The sequence below is a fragment of the Taurulus bubalis genome (assembly GCF_910589615.1).
Source record: "Taurulus bubalis genome assembly, chromosome: 1".
NCBI lineage: Eukaryota > Metazoa > Chordata > Actinopteri > Perciformes > Cottidae > Taurulus > Taurulus bubalis.
In genome coordinates, this window is record NC_136589.1 from 31189919 (window position 1) to 31210037 (window position 20119).

Below are 20119 nucleotides of genomic sequence, written 5' to 3' on the forward strand. Positions count from 1 at the left end.
AGATCACTAACTTAGATTTCAACAACATCTTCTGGGTGTTTTCGGTGAGTAACAATCCTTTGCCAGCCATGCATTCCAACTTTTGTTTTGTTTTATGTATTCCAGTATCTTTCATGCCCAACAGGGATGAGTCGTACATGTACCTGCAGAAGGGCAGGAGCCAATGGTATCGTGTATATGCATGTGTGCACGTGTCAGTGTGTGTGTGTTGCATTCCGTTGTCTGTTATAATTGCCAGATGGAGCTGTCTGTATAATAAAATCAAGAATGGAGAGAGGAGGGAGAAGGACACCGAGTGAGAGGTTAGGGAAGTTCAAGGGTGTGGATCGAGACTGAGAAACGTGTGTTTCTGAGAAATAGAACTTGCTCTGGAGAAAGGAAGATGTAGCAAGAAGAGTAAAGGATATAGGGACACACCGTGAGAAAGACGAAAGCAAGACATGCAGGCACTTTAAATAGTAATGTCATTGTCATGCTGTGTCTAGATTATAGAAATGGACATCGAGGAGATGGGAAGACTGGAGAGTTTAGTATTTTAGTCAACTCGGTGTGTGAGAGTGTACGGTCTGTGTACCAGTATGAGAGTCAGATTTAGTACTTTCCCCCCACCCTTCCCTTCAGGTTAGTTGAGGATATCCAACATCAAAGAGAGAAAGCAAAGAACTGAGGGAAAGAGAGAGTTGATGGATGAAAGAAAGTTGAGAGGAACATCAATCATGATTACATCTGCACTGAATATCAGCTGTTATTCAGACTCAGCGGACTCGATGCTGGCAGACGGGTGGAGAGAAGTTGAATAACACAAGACATGAACCTCTGGATCTGCAAAAAATGTGGAGGTCTACTCTAGATGATTGGGTTGCCGCTGGCTGTTGCGAAGGCAATGGGTTGTGACCTAGTCGGCAGCCACACAAACACACACACACGCACGCGCACGCACGCACGCACGTGCACGCACGCGCACGCACGCACGCGCACACACGCACGCGCACGCACGCACGCACGCGCACACACGCACACACACACACACACACACGCACACACACAAACTCTGATACATCATGTCAGCACTTCACTCCTCAGTGTGTAGGAACAATGATAATATGTGTCTATTGAGATTTTCTCCAATTTAGATTAGATTTTATCACTTGCATCATATGTAAACAGTATCATTACTGCAGCAGAGATCCTAGACCCAGTGAACCCATTTGCCAGAGTCCAATGGGTCCGGGCAGAGCTCTTTCCATCCATTCTCCTGACTTCCTGTGTCTCTGAGGGTAATGGGAGCAGAGATATACCCACCTGGGAATCATCCTCACTCATCTCTGAAGTGACTAATTTGAATCAGACACCTGAGCAATTTCCCTGAATGTGTTTTTCTCTTTAGTGCGGTAGTGCACGTAGACTGGGAGAGTTGACTTCTGTGTGAAGTGTCTTTCCCTCTCTAGTAGTTTAAACATACTTGTTTGGTTCACTCTATAGGAAACCCTGGGAACTGGATGACCATCGTCAAGACTTCGATGTGACATTTTCTCCTGTCCGTGGTTCACAATGGCAGCCTGTGTGTGTGCGTGTGTGTGTGTGTGTGTGTGTGTGTGTGTGTGTGGAGAGAGATAGGAAGCCGGGTTCAATCAACCACAGCAGGAGTTTGAAAGGGGTCTTTGATTTAGCTGAACCGTGAGGACATGGAACATGTTGGTGGCGGATGTTTGTGTGTGAATATGGCTGCTGTGTGACACAGTAGTCTGGCATGTGTGATAACACAATGTGCAAGTGGAAGAAATACCAGAATGCTTCTCATTCTGAGTGCTTGACAAAAATGAGTGGCACAGCTTGAGCCTCTTTCACAATGTGCATTTGATGGAGCTGCATATGCTTCAACGGATTCATTTGTGTGTCTGTTGCAGGCTGCTGGTTGGTGCCCCGAGAGCAAAGAGATTGCCGAATCAAATATCTGAAGTGACTGGGGGACTTTACAAGTGTAGCATGACCTCCAGCTCAATAAATTGCGACAGAGTTGTCTTTGATAACGACGGTGAGATATTTGTGCATTTCTCTAATAAGGTTTACGCTATTTTACACCCCCCAACCCCTCATGTTTGAGTTACAATATCCTATGCATGTTTGTTTCTGTCCGTCTCTGCAGAGGATGTAAAAAAAGAAAGCAAAGAGAACCAGTGGATGGGAGTGACAGTCAACAGTCAGGGTCCAGGAGGGAAGATTGTGGTAAGACTGTCTGTCTTTGTATCTGACTACATTGACATTGAATGACTTCTATTTCATATTACAAACTCAATTAGTTTAACTAGTCGATTTGTCAATCAACAGAAAATTAATCAGCGACTATTTTGATCATCGATTAATCGTTGGGGTCATTTGTTCGGCAAAAGTGGCAAAACGTCTCTGGTTTCAGATTTTCCATTGCGAGGATTTTTTTGTTTTTCTCTGTTTTTTATCACTATAAACCTTCGGGTTTTGGAACAGGCAATTTTAACCATTTTGAGTTATTTTATAGTTATTTCTATTCATTGATAATGAAAACAATCATCAGGTTCAGCCCTTCAGAAAAAAACACATTCTGTTTTACAAGGTTATCAAACATGCCATGCCAGAATACAGGGAAAAGTATAACAACATTTTAAATTGTCCATTATTAGTATAGCCATAAAAGTTGTGTTTTGGATTTGAGTCGGTTGCACTAAATAGATATGCAATGAAATTTGGAATCAATTAAAGAAGTTTAGAGCTATTTAAATCATCTGCAAATAATTTTTTAGACTAATCCTCAATTGTTTGTCTCTACATTACAATTTCGCAGAGCCCAAGTGATGTCTTCAAATTGCTTGTTTTGTCCAAAACAACAATTCTAAACTCAATTCTTTACATTTACAATTATATAAAACAGAGAAAAGCAGCATGATCTACTAAAAGTTTCAGCCCTTAAAAATATATACTATGTCAAAAACACGATGATTGTCTTATCTGGCTTTGAAAATACCAAAGGTGAAATTTATGGGAATTGGAGTTCAAATGGATTATCACTCTCGCATCAAATCTCTATTTGGTCATTTTAACATGAGCCTTTTCTCGTTTATCAACATCACTTCATCCTGACTGTGTGTTTTTGGCTTCCCTGGTAGACCTGTGCCCATCGCTACAAGCGGCAAGCTCGTGTAAACACAGACCTCGAGTCCCGCGACATTATCGGCCGCTGCTATGTGCTGAGTCAGTCCTTGACTATTAATCCCTATTCCGGTGAAGAGGGAGGTAGTTGGCATTTCTGTGAGAGCCGGCCCAGAGGCCACGAGATGTTCGGCTCCTGCCAGCAGGGACTGTCTGCCACATTTGACAAGGACTACCACTACCTCATCTTTGGGGCTCCTGGAGCGTACAGCTGGAAAGGTAGTCTAATGTGTGTGTGTGAGTGTGTGTGCTCGCTAGCAGCTCGTAGTTAGTAAGTAAGCTATGAAAGATTTTCTGTAAGCGAACTTAACTGCATATGTCCTTTATTAACGATCCAGTCCATATGATTTATGATGTTTGCTTTACATTACAAAGGACTTTGCCAGTGATGAGTTTCTTCTGTCATATGTTCAACATTACTGCTAATTAGGATTATTGTGTAATGGGTTTTGCATTCCTTTATTTACAAGCAAGATCTCTCTCGTCTTAACCTCTCATTTCCCCCAGGTGTGGTACGCTTGGAACAAAAGAACGAAACATTCATAGAAATGGATATCTTTGACGACGGTCCTTTTGAGGTTGGAGATGAGAACGAAAAGAACCCTTCACTGGTCCCCGCCCCACCCAACAGCTACCTTGGTAAAATGCAGCTCGCTCTCTTCATCCATTCATTGCCAATCTAACACCATTGCTTTGTTTGCTCGTCACAAAGAAGCATTCTCAAGGACCTGACTACCTCTGACTATGTCAGCACGTATTCCTGTGTCTCTGTCCCAGGCTTTTCTCTGGACTCGGGAAAAGATCTGACCAAGAAGGGCCAGCTCACAGTGGTGGCAGGAGCTCCCAGAGCAAATCACAGTGGAAGTGTGGTGCTGCTGAAAAAAGGCGATGATACAACCAAAATCCTGCTAGAAGAGTTCACCCTGGAAGGGGAAGGGCTGGCCTCGTCTTTCGGCTACGATCTGGCCGTGCTGGATCTCAATGGGGACAAGTGAGTTGCGCAGGGCGATGCATACCACCGGTAACTTCTGTTTTGAGAAGCGCACGCTCTATTTCTGCATACTTACTAACATACAATGCCCTTGTTTGTTAGGTGGATGGACATAGTGGTGGGAGCACCTCAGTACTTTGAGAAGGATGGGAAAATAGGAGGAGCCGTCTATGTCTATGTCAACAAAGCCGGAAAGTGGAACACAGTCACCCCCACCAGAATAAACGGACCTCAGGACTCCATGTTTGGCCTTGCTGTGGAAAACCTGGGGGACATCAATCAGGATGGTTACCATGGTAAGGCTGCAATGCATATGTATAAAACTCAGCTAGTCTTTCTTTAAACCCTTGCTGAATGAAATATATGTTCCTGTATAACCACACTGTAAGTCACTGGTGTCGTTCTTACTGTCAGATTTTGCAGTGGGAGCTCCTTATGACAATAATGGTGCAGGGAATGTTTACATCTACAATGGAGCACCAACCAATGGCCTCAAGTTTGAAAAAGCCTCACAGGTATGAAATACACTGGTAGAATAGCTCTTCTCCTTCTTTTTGTATTTTCCACAATCTGCGTTTTTGGAAAATCTATATACATTTTGTCCAAATGTTTAATGTTTTCGTCAAAGAAACGAAAAAGCCCGAGCTTGAGTTCTAAAAGCTTCTAAAAAAATGAATTGAGGTGAAATGTGTGGATATTGTCCAGCATATCCACATGCTATAAAGTTATGACGGTTCTTGATCGGATGCTCGGCACGAATTTGGATGAATACATTCTCGACAGTAAGTGACTGCATTAAAAATGTGTGTTTCTTTTGCTTCAGATTTTGCACGGCCAGTCTTTAGGAGTGACTCTGTTTGGCTACTCTTTGGCCGGAAACATGGACCTGGATAAGAACGCCTACCTTGACTTGGCTGTTGGATCGCTCTCTGACTCTGTCTTTGTCTTCAGGTGAGTGAACAGCACATTGTTCACACTGTACATCTCTCATTGTGGTTATAGTCAACGTTTGCTCACTTGAGTTCTGTTCTCCCCAGAACCCGCCCAGTTATTAACATCAAGAAGGAAATCACGTTCTCGCCAAATAAAATCGACTTCACCAATAAGAAATGTGGCAACAACTTCTGGTTTGTGTCTCTTTTTTCAGTCGGTGCTTTGATTAACCTATGAGGGAAAACTACTAAACATTATGCCAATACTGTGTCTGATTGTAAATTGCATTGTGTCCCCAGCTTGGATGTTGAGGCATGCTTCATCTTCACTGCCAAGAACTACGCTAAAAGTCTGAGTAAGCTGAGCCATCTAATTTTAAATAAAGCATCCTGTCGTCTTTATAGTGTTTTTTGCTTCTAATCAAGAGGAAGAAACCATACGCAGTCATTTTAATGATACACTGTCATATTTATCTGTCCTTCTTTACTCTCCTCTTCCTCCCGTCCCCGTCTCCGTCCGATCTAGCCCTGGTGTACTCCCTCGAGGCAGATGCTGAGCACAGGAACACGGGTCTTTCGTCCAGAGCGACCTTCTCTGAGCCCTCTGAAAATCCCTACCAGTCCAAAGGAACCATCACCATGGACACGAAAGGAAAGAAACAGTGCATTAAGCGTCAGCTCCTCATACAGGTAGTTGCTCTCTCTGGGCATTTTCTTTCTCTTCTGTTCCTCAAAGTGCATTTCGAGTGGTGAGTAATGTGTCATTCTTCAGAGTGATGTTCAAGACAAGCTGCACGGGATCCCCATCGATGTATCAGTGGAAATCATGGACGGCAACCGTAAACGGAGACAGAGCTCAACTTCTCAAATACCACCTGTCCTGGACGCCAATGAGCCAAAAAAAACTCGATCAGAGGTGCTTGTGCATGAAAGATAGACTATATAGAGATATAGTAGATTTGATGTTCCTGCATGTATCTACGTAATATTCTTTTTTTGTGTGTGTGTGTGAATTCAATTATAGGTGAATTTCCTGAAGGAAGGGTGTGGCAGCGACAATGTTTGTCGGAGCAACTTGCAGGTGAATTATCGCTACGGCCACAGGACACTTGATGAAGACACATTCACCCCATTTGAAATGTAAGAGGATGCACACACACACCTATTTTTCTCAAGAGCATCGTGTTTATTTCTTCCGTGGCATACTTGCTTATAACTTGTGTGTCTAAAGGGAGGGCAGCATGCCGGTGTTCACGCTCAGTGACCAGAAGACCATTGCCTTGGAGGTCAAAGTGTCCAATCTAAATGGAGACGATGCACACGAAGCCTGTGTGATCGCCACCTTCCCACGGGCCCTTACCTACTCTGCTTCCCGCGTTTCACCTACTGTAAGTCTCCTTTTCTCAAACACTCTCCTTCACACACGCACATGACCACACATTCCAATGTGGTTCTGATTGGAACTTGTTATTGATTTCAGGAGCTGGAGGTAATCTGTAAAGCCAATAAAAATGGTTCTATGGCTGAGTGTGAGCTCGGAAACCCCTTCAAACATAAAGCAGAGGTGAGAGAAAATCACCTTTTGGACAATGTCTACTTTCTCTGCACAAGGTGCCCTGTTTAAACGTAATGTCTATTTATTTGTGCATATAGACAACCTTCTACATTATCCTGAGTACATCAGGCATCACTCTCAATAATACTGAACTGGAGATTACTCTTCAGCTAGTAACGTAAGTACATCTAAGCTTGCAATAGTATCAAGGAATACATTATATGAATAAATAAGACGATATATACAGAAAATACGTTCTTGGACTGTAATGCATTCATCTTAATTATGCATTAATATTTGTAGAAGGCCTACATTAGGAGTTTCTGACTTGGCCTGTGTGTAACCTCTGATCCGACAGGACAAGTGACCAGGAGAACATAGCCCCTATAAAAGCAAAGCTAAAGGTGGTTGTCATGTTGCAGCTGTCCCTAACTGGGTAAGAAGCACATACATGCATATCTTATCCAAATACACACTAGTATGCACAGATTAATGCTACTAACTACATTTTACTATCTCCCCAGACAAGTCCAGCCGTCTCAGGTCTACTTTACAGGAAAGGTGAAAAGTGAGTCGGACATGAAGGCTGAAAGTGACATTGGCAGTGCCATCACACACCAGTTCAGAGTGAGTACAGGACAGCTACTAGATCAGAAGTGGCTAGTTCTTATGTATCGCTCTACCTCATTGACATGTTTATTACTCCAGCATTTGGCATGAACGTGTTCTTTAGGGAGATAATAATACTATATCATCTGGGGTGGGACACTGATCCTGTCTTGATTTGCAGATAATCAATCTCGGAAGGCACTTGGAAAACTTTGGCACCGCCACCCTTGACATCCACTGGCCAAAAGTGATAGCGAAGGGAAAGTGGCTGCTCTACCTGATGGATATCAGCTCCACCGGAGTAAACCAGATAGAGTGCTCTCCTACAGGGGAGGTCAACCCTCTTAGTCTTAACATGGTCAGTGAAAACATCACATTAAGATGTGTTGGTCTCTCAGCTAGCGCATATACTTTTTAAATAGCAGTAGAGGCATGTGTTTATAGATTTATATTTATTTGATCAAATAAAGAAGCTTTGATTTAACTCAATATTTGCATATTCTCTCTCTGCTTGAAGGAACCAAAAAAGGAGGAAAAAATCAGGAGGAGAAGAGCAGCAGAAAACACCCCAGGAAGTGACAAGGGCACTATTTCACGTTTACTGGACAAGAAATTTAAAACTCTGGTAATACCACACTACCACGTTCTATTACCAGATATTATGTTCATTTGCATCCAGTAGTAGAGTAAACAAGTTGTGACTCTGTGCTCCTTTCTTTGTTGACAGTCCTGTGACAATGGGGCAAAATGTGTGACAATGAAGTGCCCCCTACGGGGCCTGGACAGTAATGCAGTCTTCACTCTCAAATCTCGCCTCTGGAACAGCACCTTCATAGAGGTAACAAAACAGACTGCAGGAAAATTCAGTTTTTTTACTCAGTTTTTATGTTAGCAACTTTAAGGTAATGAGAATTAACCTCACTGTCCTGACTCGCTGAAATTCTAATTCTTTATTTTCTTGATTCTTTTGTAGTTTGGAGGTTTGCGATGTTAAAGGAAAACAAAAATTGGGTTGTGGGACTTACTAAACTAATAACACAAAGATGTCGTATCAATTTCATTATTAAATTATAATTAATTATTAACTCTTTCTATTTAAAGTAAAACGTTTTCTTGCAGCAAATTAGTAATGTGTATTTGACTTAAACTTCTTTTTCCCTTCAAACAGAATTTTTCCAAGCTTCATCGTGTGGAGGTGATAGTGAAGGCCTCTCTGCGTGTCGATGGCGCAAAGAACACAGTGCTGAAAGATGCTGAGACACAGGCAATTAAAAACATAAAAAAAGTATTTGCAATATGTGACTGCTGCAAGAAGGGGGTCATGGCTATTTATTACATGACATAATGCTGATGTCAGTGTATTGCATGAACACCGAACCTGAGCTTGTGTACTATAGTGTATAGATCACAAGCTATATAGTGAGAATAAAAAGAGATCTGAAACTGTAGTCGACACTGAATCAGAAATGTTAATGCAGATGTTCGGCCACTGTATTATTTTTCCCAGGTGATGCTGACGGTGTTCCCAGAGAGGATTGAAGCCCAGTACGGGGGGGGAGTGCAATGGTGGATCATCGTGCTGTCCATCCTGTTCTTGCTGCTGTTGTTGGCACTGTTGGCTTTCCTTCTGTGGAAGGTAGGACTGAAGGACATAAAATCACATACAGCACATCTACATACTCATGACTTATGAAGACCGAGCTGTCTATAAAGTACCACCTGCAGATCAACTGTAGGTATCCAGAACAGCAAATACACACAATTTCTAACAATGTTCCTCTCCTCAGTGTGGAGTCTTTGAGAAAAAGAATAAAGAGGACCCATCAGAAAAAGAGGGACTGACATCAAATGCATAAAAAAAGAGAGGGTAAAATTACCTGGCTTGCCATGAATGAGTGAAACCTTCTCTCTCGCTCCTTTTTTGCTGTAAAATCGCTGCTTCCGGGTATTTGGCAGGCAGTTGGCAATTCTGACACTGACATGAATGCTGTTATAAAAGCTGACTGATTATTTCTGCAAAGAGTTTATGCCGAATAGATTTTCACTCATGATTATGTGTGAATCATTACGGTTTACCTGCATGGCCAGGGGAGGTGATGAGCAACTACACCATAGGGGCTGATCTGCATCTCTTTGATTTTCTCACTTCTTCCATTTCCACTTTTTGTTTCCATCACACATGCAGTCACTTGGTCTCAAGGTTTCCTTCTCTAACTTTGAAAATAGTTTCCTTTCTTTAAGAGTGCAGAGGGCTTGTCTGCACCCCTCAGTGGATTTACTGCATCTTGGCTCTCGCGTGTCGAACAGACCGATGCCGTTAAATGTCTCAAACTCCTTCGCTTTCTCTGAATTCCTTTAAATAGCATTTGCCCCAAACAAAATATTGATATTGTTTCCCTTTTCTTTCCCCCAGTGTGTCTTTTTTAAGCATGCCAAATATGAAGACAGAGTTCCCAGTTACAACGCTGTTTGCATCAAACGGGAGGAGAGAGCCAGAAACGCAAGGAATGGGAACTGGGAAAACTTGGAAAAGCAGCCCTGGATGACAACCTGGCATGACAAGGAACATTATTCTTAACAGCCAATGAGAATCTTACTCCACAGAGATTTGCTGTCGCTTACTGATGAACTCCCAGTTTCACTGATTTTTATCCTGCCTAGTCTTTGCACAGTGTGGTCTGTAAATTTATATTATAAAAAAAAAAGAATGAAAAAGTTGTAAACACTAAATTCTTGATCAAACAGTCTACTTCGAGGGCTGAATTGATCTTGGATGAAGTCTTTATGAATGACTGGAAGGAGAGTTGCAGTGTGGGAGATGGTCCTGCACAATCTACTGTCTGTCAGAGCTTTGAAGCTTGTGTTGTACATTTACTACATTCACAGTGTTGACTGGGGGAGGGAGGGTGGGATTATTTCTAGAGCTTTTTTTTTTTTTTTTTTTTTTTTTAAATAGTTTTGTATTTATTCTTCATGAGGAGCACTTCATGTTACGTGCCTTTCAAGCCAAAGAGTCATGCAAAGCATACAGAGGCATTTATACTGTAATGGTTGATCAATCAGTAGTACTTTGTGGATGAACTGCAATTTATCACAGTAGTCAAGCACTCGTGTTTTTAAATATACTACCAAGCCTCTGCAGAATTCGCCTTTTATTCACAGTCTGTAAAAGAATTAAAAAAAAAAAAATCTAAACCTTGTCCTATTCATGTCTTACACATGTGATTATTGGGAGGCCAAGTTATATACAAAAGAGCTTTAAAGAGTTATTTATTAACACATTTAAAAAAAAGCATTTACAGCAAATACCTGAGTGCTTAAAGCAGCACGTCGTTAAATATTAAAATCATTCTTAGGATAAGTTAAGGTTCATGATGAAATAAAAAAATAATAATCACTGTAAAACAGTAGTTTGTCACACACTTTACAGACACATACTGAGACACATTTGCTGCGACTGAACTTTAGTGGCAGAGTCCACCTCTGCTCTGGTCCAATGATCTATCAATTACAATCAACCAGTGTGTATACTAAATGATAGCCATTAGGATGTGCAGTACATCTAGCTGTTTCTATTGCCTAAATAGAAATTGGTTCAAGTGCATTTTTGTGAGAGTTAGGCTGCATACACAACCCTGTGCTACACAACCCTGAGCTACATCACCAGCGTGAGCTGGTGATGTAGCTCCAACATCACCTCTTTCCTTTTATAAGAGTGACTCAGTTCTTACAGTTTTGCTGCCGCCTCTGGTATCATTTACAGACTTCTCCATCATCCTGGCTTTCTCTTTGTCTTCACTCTCCTTATCCAAAACGGTGTTCTTCTTTTCCAGCCTCTTCTCTCCTTTTTCCTCCCTTTTCTTTATCTCCTTCAGTTTCCTCTTGAGGGCAGACCGATCGCTTTGACGGCACACCCCCAGAGCCTGACCGCAAACAAAAGACCGAGAAACAAGGCATGTAAATGTAAACAGAAGATACTATAGAGGTTCAGGTGAATGACCTGCCAACTAAAACAGATTTCATTGTTAAATGTGTTCACAATTGGCAACAAGAGTGACTTAAACTCAATAAACGGGGACAGAGGCAGTTCCACCAAGACTATATCATCTCACAGAACGGTATCCCCATATACTATGTGCATATACAATGCAGCACAGATATATCAAAGACATGTTTGAGGAACACCAACAAGATTTTAAACTGAAGTGTCCCACTCAATATGCATCTTTTAACACTTCTTTAAACAGTTTCAAGGTGATGTTTATGTTACATACTTAAGTTAAAAAGTTCTGCCAATATAGCCCCCATTTTTTTATTAAATATTTATACCGGCCAGAAGTTATTTCCCAACTTTATTTACTGAATTTAACAGAAAATAGACAATTAGCATTGAGAGCTTCAATTCAGATTTCATATACAAAGAATACAATTTTCTAGAATGGGTCACTTAATGTGATCAGTGTAACTGTGCAAACCACAGTTGAGAAGTTCTTTTCTTCCTCTTCACTGCTCACCTTGAGTTTCTCACTGTCCATGTTGAGCAACTGTGTCCCATCCACACCTCTGGCAGCAAACTCAGACGCATACTCATCCATGTTCATGGCAATTAACCACAGGCACACCTGCTGGTTGTCCCACTCCAACACGGGTCGACTTTGCCACTGGTGGTTGTTGTTATTGTTGGGAACTGCGTCATCGTCCAACGTCTGACAGGACACAGAGGAGAAGTGAAGGAAAGAAATGACAAAACTAATACAAATAAAATAAAAACATAGTCTTGGGGGGAATTATTTGACAAAGAGTGCTTCATGGAAAGTAGGAAGAAAAAAAAAAAAAGTAGAAGGGAAGGACAGACTCACCTCGGAGGAGGAAAAGGTAAAAACGTGAGTGTGTCCAGAAAGGGAGAGATCAGAGACATGACCCACCATGCTGGAGCACCCCACTGGGGAGCCAATACTCTGGGAACCAAGGAAAGAAAAAGAAAGGAAAAGAAAAAAACCTATGCTGCCTATCACAACATATGTTGCATGCTTACACGCACACAAAACAGGTTTATTTTAAAAACGGATTTCTGTCTGAAAGAAAAAGTTCCGAAGGAGCAGGAGGATGCATGCAGGGAAAGCGGTCCACCTCGTCTTACCTGGTCTCTTCTCCCTGTGGTGGTCAGGTACGGCAAGCTGCTGCTGGACACAGACCGAAGTCTCTCCCTGCCTCTCTCAGCGTCCTCTTCCTTTTCTCTCCCTCGCTCTCCAAACCATGGAAAGGGCAGGCAGGAAGGCATGGAGGTTATTGAACCCGATGGAGAAACTCCAACACGCTCGTCCACCAGGTCACCACAAGAACCACTGGGAGAAAACAATATTTAATAGTAAATATAAAAACAAGGCATGCGTATTAAGCCCAATTTTTAAATTTCAATAATTCAATTAAAAACATTAAAAAAAAAAAAAAGAAAAAAAAGTTATCCAGTGGTAAACAGAAACTCATTTTGTGTAGTCGTTTGTTAGCCCACCTGTTGTTCATGGTCCTTTTGCTGAGTTTTTCACTTCTCCTTTTGCTAAGAGACTTGCGAAGGCCACTGAAAGAACAGACTATAGTTATTAAAAAGCATCAGGAACAAGTATACCACCAGCAAACCGCTCCGTGTCACTTCTCAACCAGCGACTGTGGCAAGACACCAACCATGTACCATAGCTGAAAGGAAGACTATGGCTTTTAAACCAGGAAACGTGACCCCAAAACTAAGACAAAAGAAAGCGACAGAGACCCTGCACCTGAAGTCAGGGAATTTCCTTTTCGACCTCCTGGAAGCGGAAGATTTGCATGGTGAGGGAGTGACGTCATCAGTGATGTAGATAGGAGGAGTGAAGACAGAGCTGTTGGGAGGTTGAGGGCTGAGGGCCGGGAAAGACGAGGTACTGGACAGGTCACTTCTACTGCTCCTTTGCAGCGCTGTGGGAGCAGACAGTGATTGGCTCTCCTGTAGTTTCTGAACTTCCCGTTCCTAAAAGAAACAGAGGAAATGTGTGAGTTTCAGTCAGAAACAGCTAAGTAAGTCTTGCGCCGTCACATTTGTCTCCTACCCGTTTTCTAAGGCTCTCTCTGAGTTTGTCTCGAGAGGGCGGGTGGCGCTTGGATTTCTGGGCCAACTGAGCTCTGGCTTTGTGCGCACTCGTGTCTAGAAGTCCCGTATCAGGAAGTGGAATATACCAGTCTGGACCTGAGATGAAACACAATTATTTTTGCTCCATCCAAAAATATATTTTAATCCAAGAAGTTTCATTTCCTCACTTTAAAATGACATTGTTTGAAAAGACACAAAAAGCTTTGAATATTACTTGTTCTGAACCCATACACATTTTTAGGAGGCAAATACTTTTAATAGTAGTTTTACTTGCCAGCAGTTACTCAAAGTCAAAGAGACACAGGCACATAAACAGTCCACTTTACAGTGACAGTAATTCCACTGCTTACCTGTGATTGAAGTGTCCACAGAGTGGTTCTTTCTTTCAGGTGCAGCCTCTTTTCTCTCTAGCTGTGCTATCTGTGATAAGCAGTGAAACAATGACTACAGAGACATGGCAGGCTCAGTAAAGTAAATCCATATAGGACTGAGCAAGCTCCTCTCACCTGGATTTGTAGTCTTTCAACGGTCTCTCTGTGCAGCATCTCTCTCTCCACCATTTCTTCTCTCAAATCTGCTTCTCTTTTCTCGCTTTCCTCCTCTCTTGGTGAAAAAAACAACAACATTATTTGAAAGGTGTAATTTAACTAGCTCACAAAATACATCAGTCATTTAAGAATATAATTCCATATTGTCAAAATAGATTAACTGGATTGGATGGATTAGATAGATACCTGCTCTGGTATTCTCTGACCAGTCTCTTGGCTTTGTTGTATTTGATCTCCAAGCTTTCTGATTGGCTCTGGGCATCAGCCAGTCGCTGGCTCACAACTCTGCACAGTGTCTGGGCCTCCTGCCAATACCTGATAAATAAAGTGAGAAAGCTTTGACATCTTCATAATGTTTCTCAACATGATTATCCTCTAGCAGGCTTTAGGCTCCCATCAAGTCTTCAACCTGGATCTGTATACTTTACAAATGATCCATTATCATGTCTACCATGGCTCTAATGCCATGTACTCTAGTAAAAGGGTCACAAAGCATAGCGTCTGTAACATCCTACTTCTCCAGTTTCTCAGCTTTATCCTCTCCATCCTCCGCTCTGTGCTCCAGCTCAATCTTTTGGCTCTCCCAATCATCTTGCTGCTGCTCCTCCCATGCCTTTAACTTGGTAGACAGAGTAAAAATAATAGATTATGCATGTTTTTATGAATGTCTGCAATAAGTCATATGCACAAGGGGAAGGAAAGCGCTTCCAAAAAACAAAAAAATAAGCTTGTTTATCAATACGTCACACTTGCCAAAAACTATTCTTATACACTTCATAAATCCTCTCACTTCAAAGATCTTTTGATATAACAAACAAAGAACTCACTGATCTACCACAGTTGGGTAGAAGAAAGACAGATTTTCTACTGAACGGCTTTTGCCAACCCAATTATGTCACAGCGGTGATTACTTCAAGGCAAAGGCAGAAAAAGCAGGGCTGACGTGGAGAAGTGTTGGAACTCGGCCCATGTCCTAGTAACTCCACACAGAGCCATCTCATACACACTTAAATGGGTCAGACTGTTCCAAATGTGGATGCAAAGGTAGTAAAGTGAGTACAGTAATTGGTTTGAGTGTGAGAGAGATTTCAATCTCAGATGAGAGACCTACCTTTTCTCGAGTATGTTGAAGTTTGGCTGCTTTGTTTCGTAGTTTTGACTGAAGCTATAAAGACAAAGGTGAACATTTGATTATACTACAATGTATATGAGAAGAGATACACGTTTACTAGTTTTACACACCTCTTGTGTATCAGTATTTGTGTTTTCAGGGATTTTTTTCTGACGCAATGTCCTATTTTAAATTTAGTATTGACCTGATATCCAACAGAAAGTTTGGTGTATACATCTGGTTTATGGGTATTAATCAATGAATTCATGTTGAATGTTACGCACCTGCTGGTATTTGAGGCAGAGCTGGTAATTGTCCAGACTGGAAATAAAAGACACGTCTTCCTCTTCATCCTCTTCCATTGACTTCTCTGAAAGGCTACCGTCATTATCCTCGCTTGCTCTTTCACTCTTCATATAGAAAAACACATGCAGAAAACAGTCAACCCACATATACAATCAACCCACATATAACTGTTAAGACTATAAACGCAATTGAAGCACCCCTCTTCTTTTAGGAAACACACCTCACTGGGTGTTTTATCCATTTCCAGGCTTTCGTTGATCAGTCGTGCCACCTCGCTCTCCACCCCCTCCTTCTCTCGCCCAATCAAAAACCTGCAGCCAAACAGAGAAATCAGTCAAAGCTTTGAGCAATCACCACATCCAGGTAAAGCACAGGTGTTGCAAATAACATTAATTAACACATAGTAAGTTACGACTCTACAGTAACTCTACTATTCAGCTGTCATTTTATAATGTATATCTCTGCTTTTCCTGCTGTGACATGACAAAATGCCTTCAGTGAGAAGAGGCCTATTGTGTGGTTGCAGTATGTTTTGTCATTGTCGGCATAAACTGCAGTTAACGTGGTCATTTCTGGCATTAACATCTTTACTGGCTGGCATCCTGATCTGTACTCACAGGTGTTAAAGAGCCACTAAGTGAGAGTTATTTGTTAGTACGCGACATGTGATATGCTTAAGAATGGCTGGCAGGAATGTCAAGTGTATATCATGTGTAGTTAATAAGCTAAAACATCCTCATGTTGGTTTTTAAAAGACTAGTGTGGTCCTTTAAAAACAACATCTAGGTGGAGAAAAATTATATTTATCTTGCCGCCGTTTCATCTTTAAATAACTTCAATTATGTAACAGACATTTAGAAGTATGACGGTCACAGTTTTTTTTAAACTCAAATAAAATACACTGTTGTACATAGCCTCCAAATTACTAATGGGAACGATCTCACGCTCCACTGCTAGCCATGTATACAAGTAAAGGGAAAGGTACAGAAACATAATAGCTTACTTGACAAGGCCTGACGTGTTCTTGAGGACTGTGGCTGCAAAGAGCTGGGAGACTCCAACCAAACTCACCCCATCCACCTCCACTATCTGGTCATTCACATGAATCCTAACACATACACACAAAAGAAAAGTCTTCTGTTATTTGAACCAAACTTAATTCCCAGCAGACAAGAGACAGGTGTTGAAATGTACCTTCCATCCTTCTCTGTTGCTCCTCCTTCAGTGACTGTCTTGACAAATATTCCAAGTTTTTCCAGTCCCTGGTCAGCGCCGACACCCATTCCTATGATACTAATGCCCAGACCCTCATCTCCTAGAAGGAAAATATATAATATAAGCAAGTTATCTTCATAATAACATGAGTCAGGGGGAGACTGTTGCATCACAAAAAGCAACTCTCAGGAGAAAACTCTTAAAATAAGGTGAGAATATACAAGTTGGTTTATATGTCGGTTTATACATTATATGTCAGCCTTGTATAGATCTTTTATTTTATCATATCACATGGAATAGTTAAACTAACTCAATGTCCCACCAGATATAACAAGTTATGTGATTCATTTATTTCCTTCTGGGTCCTAATGTGGAGACAAATATGGAGACTAAAAAGACATTTAAAACAAAAGGAAGACAGAAATGTGAAAGAGCAACTACACACCCTTCACTATATCCACTGGAAAGACATCCATCCTGTCCACTCTCTTCTCCAGCTCGAACTCAGCTGAGGCGGACACCGGGTCAATGTCTTCGTTGCGTCTGTCGTACTCTGCATTAGTATAAGTGCTGTAGACCTAAAAGACAGCATTCAATATACAATTTCGTCACAGCAACAGCCTCGGCTTATGTCAACACCTATGTGAAATCAAGGCCTACTGAAAATGCTGTTTTATGCATTGATAGCTTGTACGCGTGTTCACCACTGAGCAGATTGTAAAGAGAGCCATCTGCAGCTATTGACACAACAAGATACTGTTTATGTTGGCAAATCTGCCCGAGTGCGAGAGAGAACCAGGAAGTGCAGACGAGACAAACTGTACATTCATGCTAATACTAGAATGCAAAAGAAAAGAAAAATCTCAGTACACACATACAACTTCCAGTCACGGATACTACACTGACCGCTACTCCATCATTTGTGATGAGCTATAAATGCCATACACACCCACAGGAATGTTTTCTGTGCTTTTATTTGAAGGCACCTCTGAGCTGACAGAACGAGACAGAGGGGGGGGGGGGGGGGGGGGGGGGGGGGGGGGCTTTCCTTCCCTCTAATGGATTAGAAACATGGCTTGGGGGTAACACTTCTAGATGGATTGAAACACCAGCCGGAACTGATAGTAACACCAATCTACGATAAAGAACTTGCGTAAAAGCATGAATTTAGAGATAAGTGACACCCTGCAGCTGTCAATTAAGTGAATAAGAAATTTTAAAATCCTGAATTTGTATAATCTTTTTTTTTTTAAAAGGTTTCCTTTACCTTGATTGGTGCTGGGGTGAACCTGACCCTTCTCGTCTGCTGCTCTTCTGCTGCAACCTCAAAATTCTCCTCCTCCTTCTCCAGTTCAGGCACACCAGGAATTTCCTCATATTGCAATAAAGGCTGATTATCATGTATAGAGTTTTCCCATTCCTGTCTTAAATGCTCTGGGTGAGAGTGGGATTCCTGCCCATCCACAAAGGCCTTGCTCTCAATCCCACCAATTAATGCAGGTCCTGTCTGGTCCTCTTTGCCTCCTTTCCTTAAGTCACTACCTTCTCTGGCCTCCTCATGCTTGACCTCCTCTTGCAGGTCAGATGTTGAACATTCTTCTTTCTCAGTTATTTTCTTCTCTTCACTGCATGTCTTAATAACTTCATTGTCCTCCTCTTGCATTATGCCTCTCTCGGACCTTCCAGAACTTTCTCCCACTTCTGCAACAGTCTTTTCCTCCCTATGCTGCCCGTTTTCTCTTGACTTCTCAGCCAAGAACTGTCTGTTCTGCCCCTCCCTTTCACCTTCCCATTCTTCCTTCACCTGCTGATACTTGTCTCTTCCCCCTTCACTGTCATTCTTGGTCTCTCTTTTCCATAACATGCTTGTTGATAACTCCTTCTGGTGTTCGCCAGAGGGAACTGGCCCACCTTCTCTTGCTCTCAGTTCCACTCCGTTTTCTAACACGTAGGGTCCTGATGTTCCCATGCTGGGCTTTTCAAAGAAATCATCAACTTGCACAGTTTCTGCTGAAACTTTGTCCATGTACTTTACCCCCTCATCTCTAAGACAGTTTTTGCCCTCTTTCTGCTCTTTTTCTTCTTCATTCTCATCACTTTCTGATGACCCGTTCTTCACATCCACGAGTTCTGCCCTCACTGGCTCCTCAGGGGTCAAGAAGAGGTCACGAGCTGCGCTTGCTGCCCTTCTTTCCTCAGATTGTGATCCCGTGGTTCGACCAGGTTTGTCAAGATAGGAGGGAAATATGTTGGATGATTCACTAGGGCCATCCGATACGGGAGATTTATGGTGACTTGTCTGCGAGACCTGTGCAGTAGGCTTTAGGAAGGGAATATTTATGATGGGTAGGTTTATGGATTTATCTTTATCAAAGCTATCCTCTTCTGTGTGATTCCTTTTCCCACTCTTGTATTCCTCTTTTTCAATCTCTTCCCCTTCTTCACCTGCAGTCCCCTTGCTTTCCCTGGCAGCAATACTTTTTAAAACCTGCCCTCCACCGCCTCCTACCTCCATCACCTTGGTCTCAAACAACCTCCGCATTACAGAAAACTTCTGAGCCAGAGCAGCTCTGTCAATATCCACTACCTCCTCTGATCTGGATGATTTATCTTGCAGAGAAGATTCTGGAATTGAAATGTTGACCGCAGTGATCAGAACAGACGAGGAACTAATGACTGAGCGTCTGGATGCAGAGAAAGGTGAAGTTTGGAGCTGTAGCGCGGGATTATGGGGAGAAAGGAGGGGTGTGGCGCCAGAACTCTGCACTGGACCAACATCTTTTTTCAGCTGCTGGTTGTCCATTTGTAGGAAGATGTTGTCTCTGATCTTGGTCCCCCTGGTGCTGAGGACTCTCCCTCTGCTGCCTGTGCTGGTAATGGCGCTGGTGTGGGACATTATGGGATCTGACAGGCTGGATGGCAGCTTGGTTGGGTGCACAGCAGAGTGCTGGGCAGAAGCAGTTTTGGTTCCTGGTTGTAGACTGGTCGCAGTGTCAAATGAACATTTGATGGCATGGAAGTCAGAATTATAGGTTATCCTGTGAGGAGAGGCGCTCCGGCCTTTGCTGTCCGTCCGCATCATCTGGGAATGGAAGTTCTCTGAAGTGAGGGAAAAACTCTGGAGGAGCTTTTCACAGCTAAAAGCTAAATGTTGAGCAGGTAAATAATGTTTAAGGATTTGCTGGTACAATGACTGGCTTTAAGAGGTTTAAGCGTGTTTAAGAGGTTATGCTAAATTTGTTTGACAACAGCAGGTGCAAAAGGAAGGCTCTGGGTATGGAAACTTCATTATCATCAGGGAATCTTGAAATATTGATTCACCATCACCACAGCAAGAGTCTCCTGGAAGAGAGGTTTGAGAAAGGGTAAAGTGCAACATAGTTATTGAGGTGAACTCGGACTAAAAAGCATTAATGCAGATGATTGTCGAGACAAACTATCAAGTGGCTTACTCAAAACTTGCAGCTATCAATGCTAGAATTAAAATCAACATTCACATTTTCATTCAGACTCACGAAATTGGAAGATTAAGGGTTGTGAGCACC

General features: G+C 42.2%; 2 protein-coding genes across 2 annotated transcripts; one reads left to right on the forward strand and one right to left on the reverse strand.

Annotated features, from left to right (window-relative positions):
• The first annotated feature begins 1915 nt into the window (after positions 1-1915).
• On the forward strand, positions 1916-9854 carry LOC306736063 (integrin alpha-6-like). Its single transcript, XM_079217653.1, has 25 exons — positions 1916-2035; positions 2147-2226; positions 3141-3402; positions 3691-3822; positions 3961-4174; positions 4277-4470; positions 4589-4689; positions 4998-5125; positions 5212-5301; positions 5407-5462; positions 5633-5796; positions 5879-6022; positions 6131-6246; positions 6338-6494; positions 6587-6670; positions 6760-6839; positions 7020-7097; positions 7186-7288; positions 7452-7628; positions 7788-7895; positions 7998-8108; positions 8439-8534; positions 8778-8906; positions 9058-9137; positions 9684-9854. Exons 1-24 carry the CDS (start codon positions 1987-1989, stop codon positions 9124-9126), a joined length of 2922 nt encoding a protein of 973 aa, XP_079073779.1. The 5' UTR covers positions 1916-1986; the 3' UTR covers positions 9127-9137; positions 9684-9854.
• A 550-nt stretch (positions 9855-10404) lies between these two features.
• LOC306753182 (uncharacterized protein) lies at positions 10405-19656 on the reverse strand (the record flags this gene model as incomplete). Its single annotated transcript, XM_079237041.1, has 18 exons — positions 10405-11193; positions 11785-11976; positions 12130-12228; positions 12411-12615; positions 12783-12848; positions 13045-13274; positions 13354-13490; positions 13745-13814; positions 13901-13997; positions 14129-14257; positions 14458-14561; positions 15054-15107; positions 15338-15463; positions 15580-15670; positions 16363-16467; positions 16554-16674; positions 17020-17152; positions 17842-19656. The coding sequence occupies 18 exons, from the start codon at positions 19654-19656 to the stop codon at positions 10978-10980; spliced, it is 3990 nt and encodes a 1329-aa protein (XP_079093167.1). The 3' UTR covers positions 10405-10977.
• Between the last annotated feature and the right edge of the window lie 463 nt (positions 19657-20119).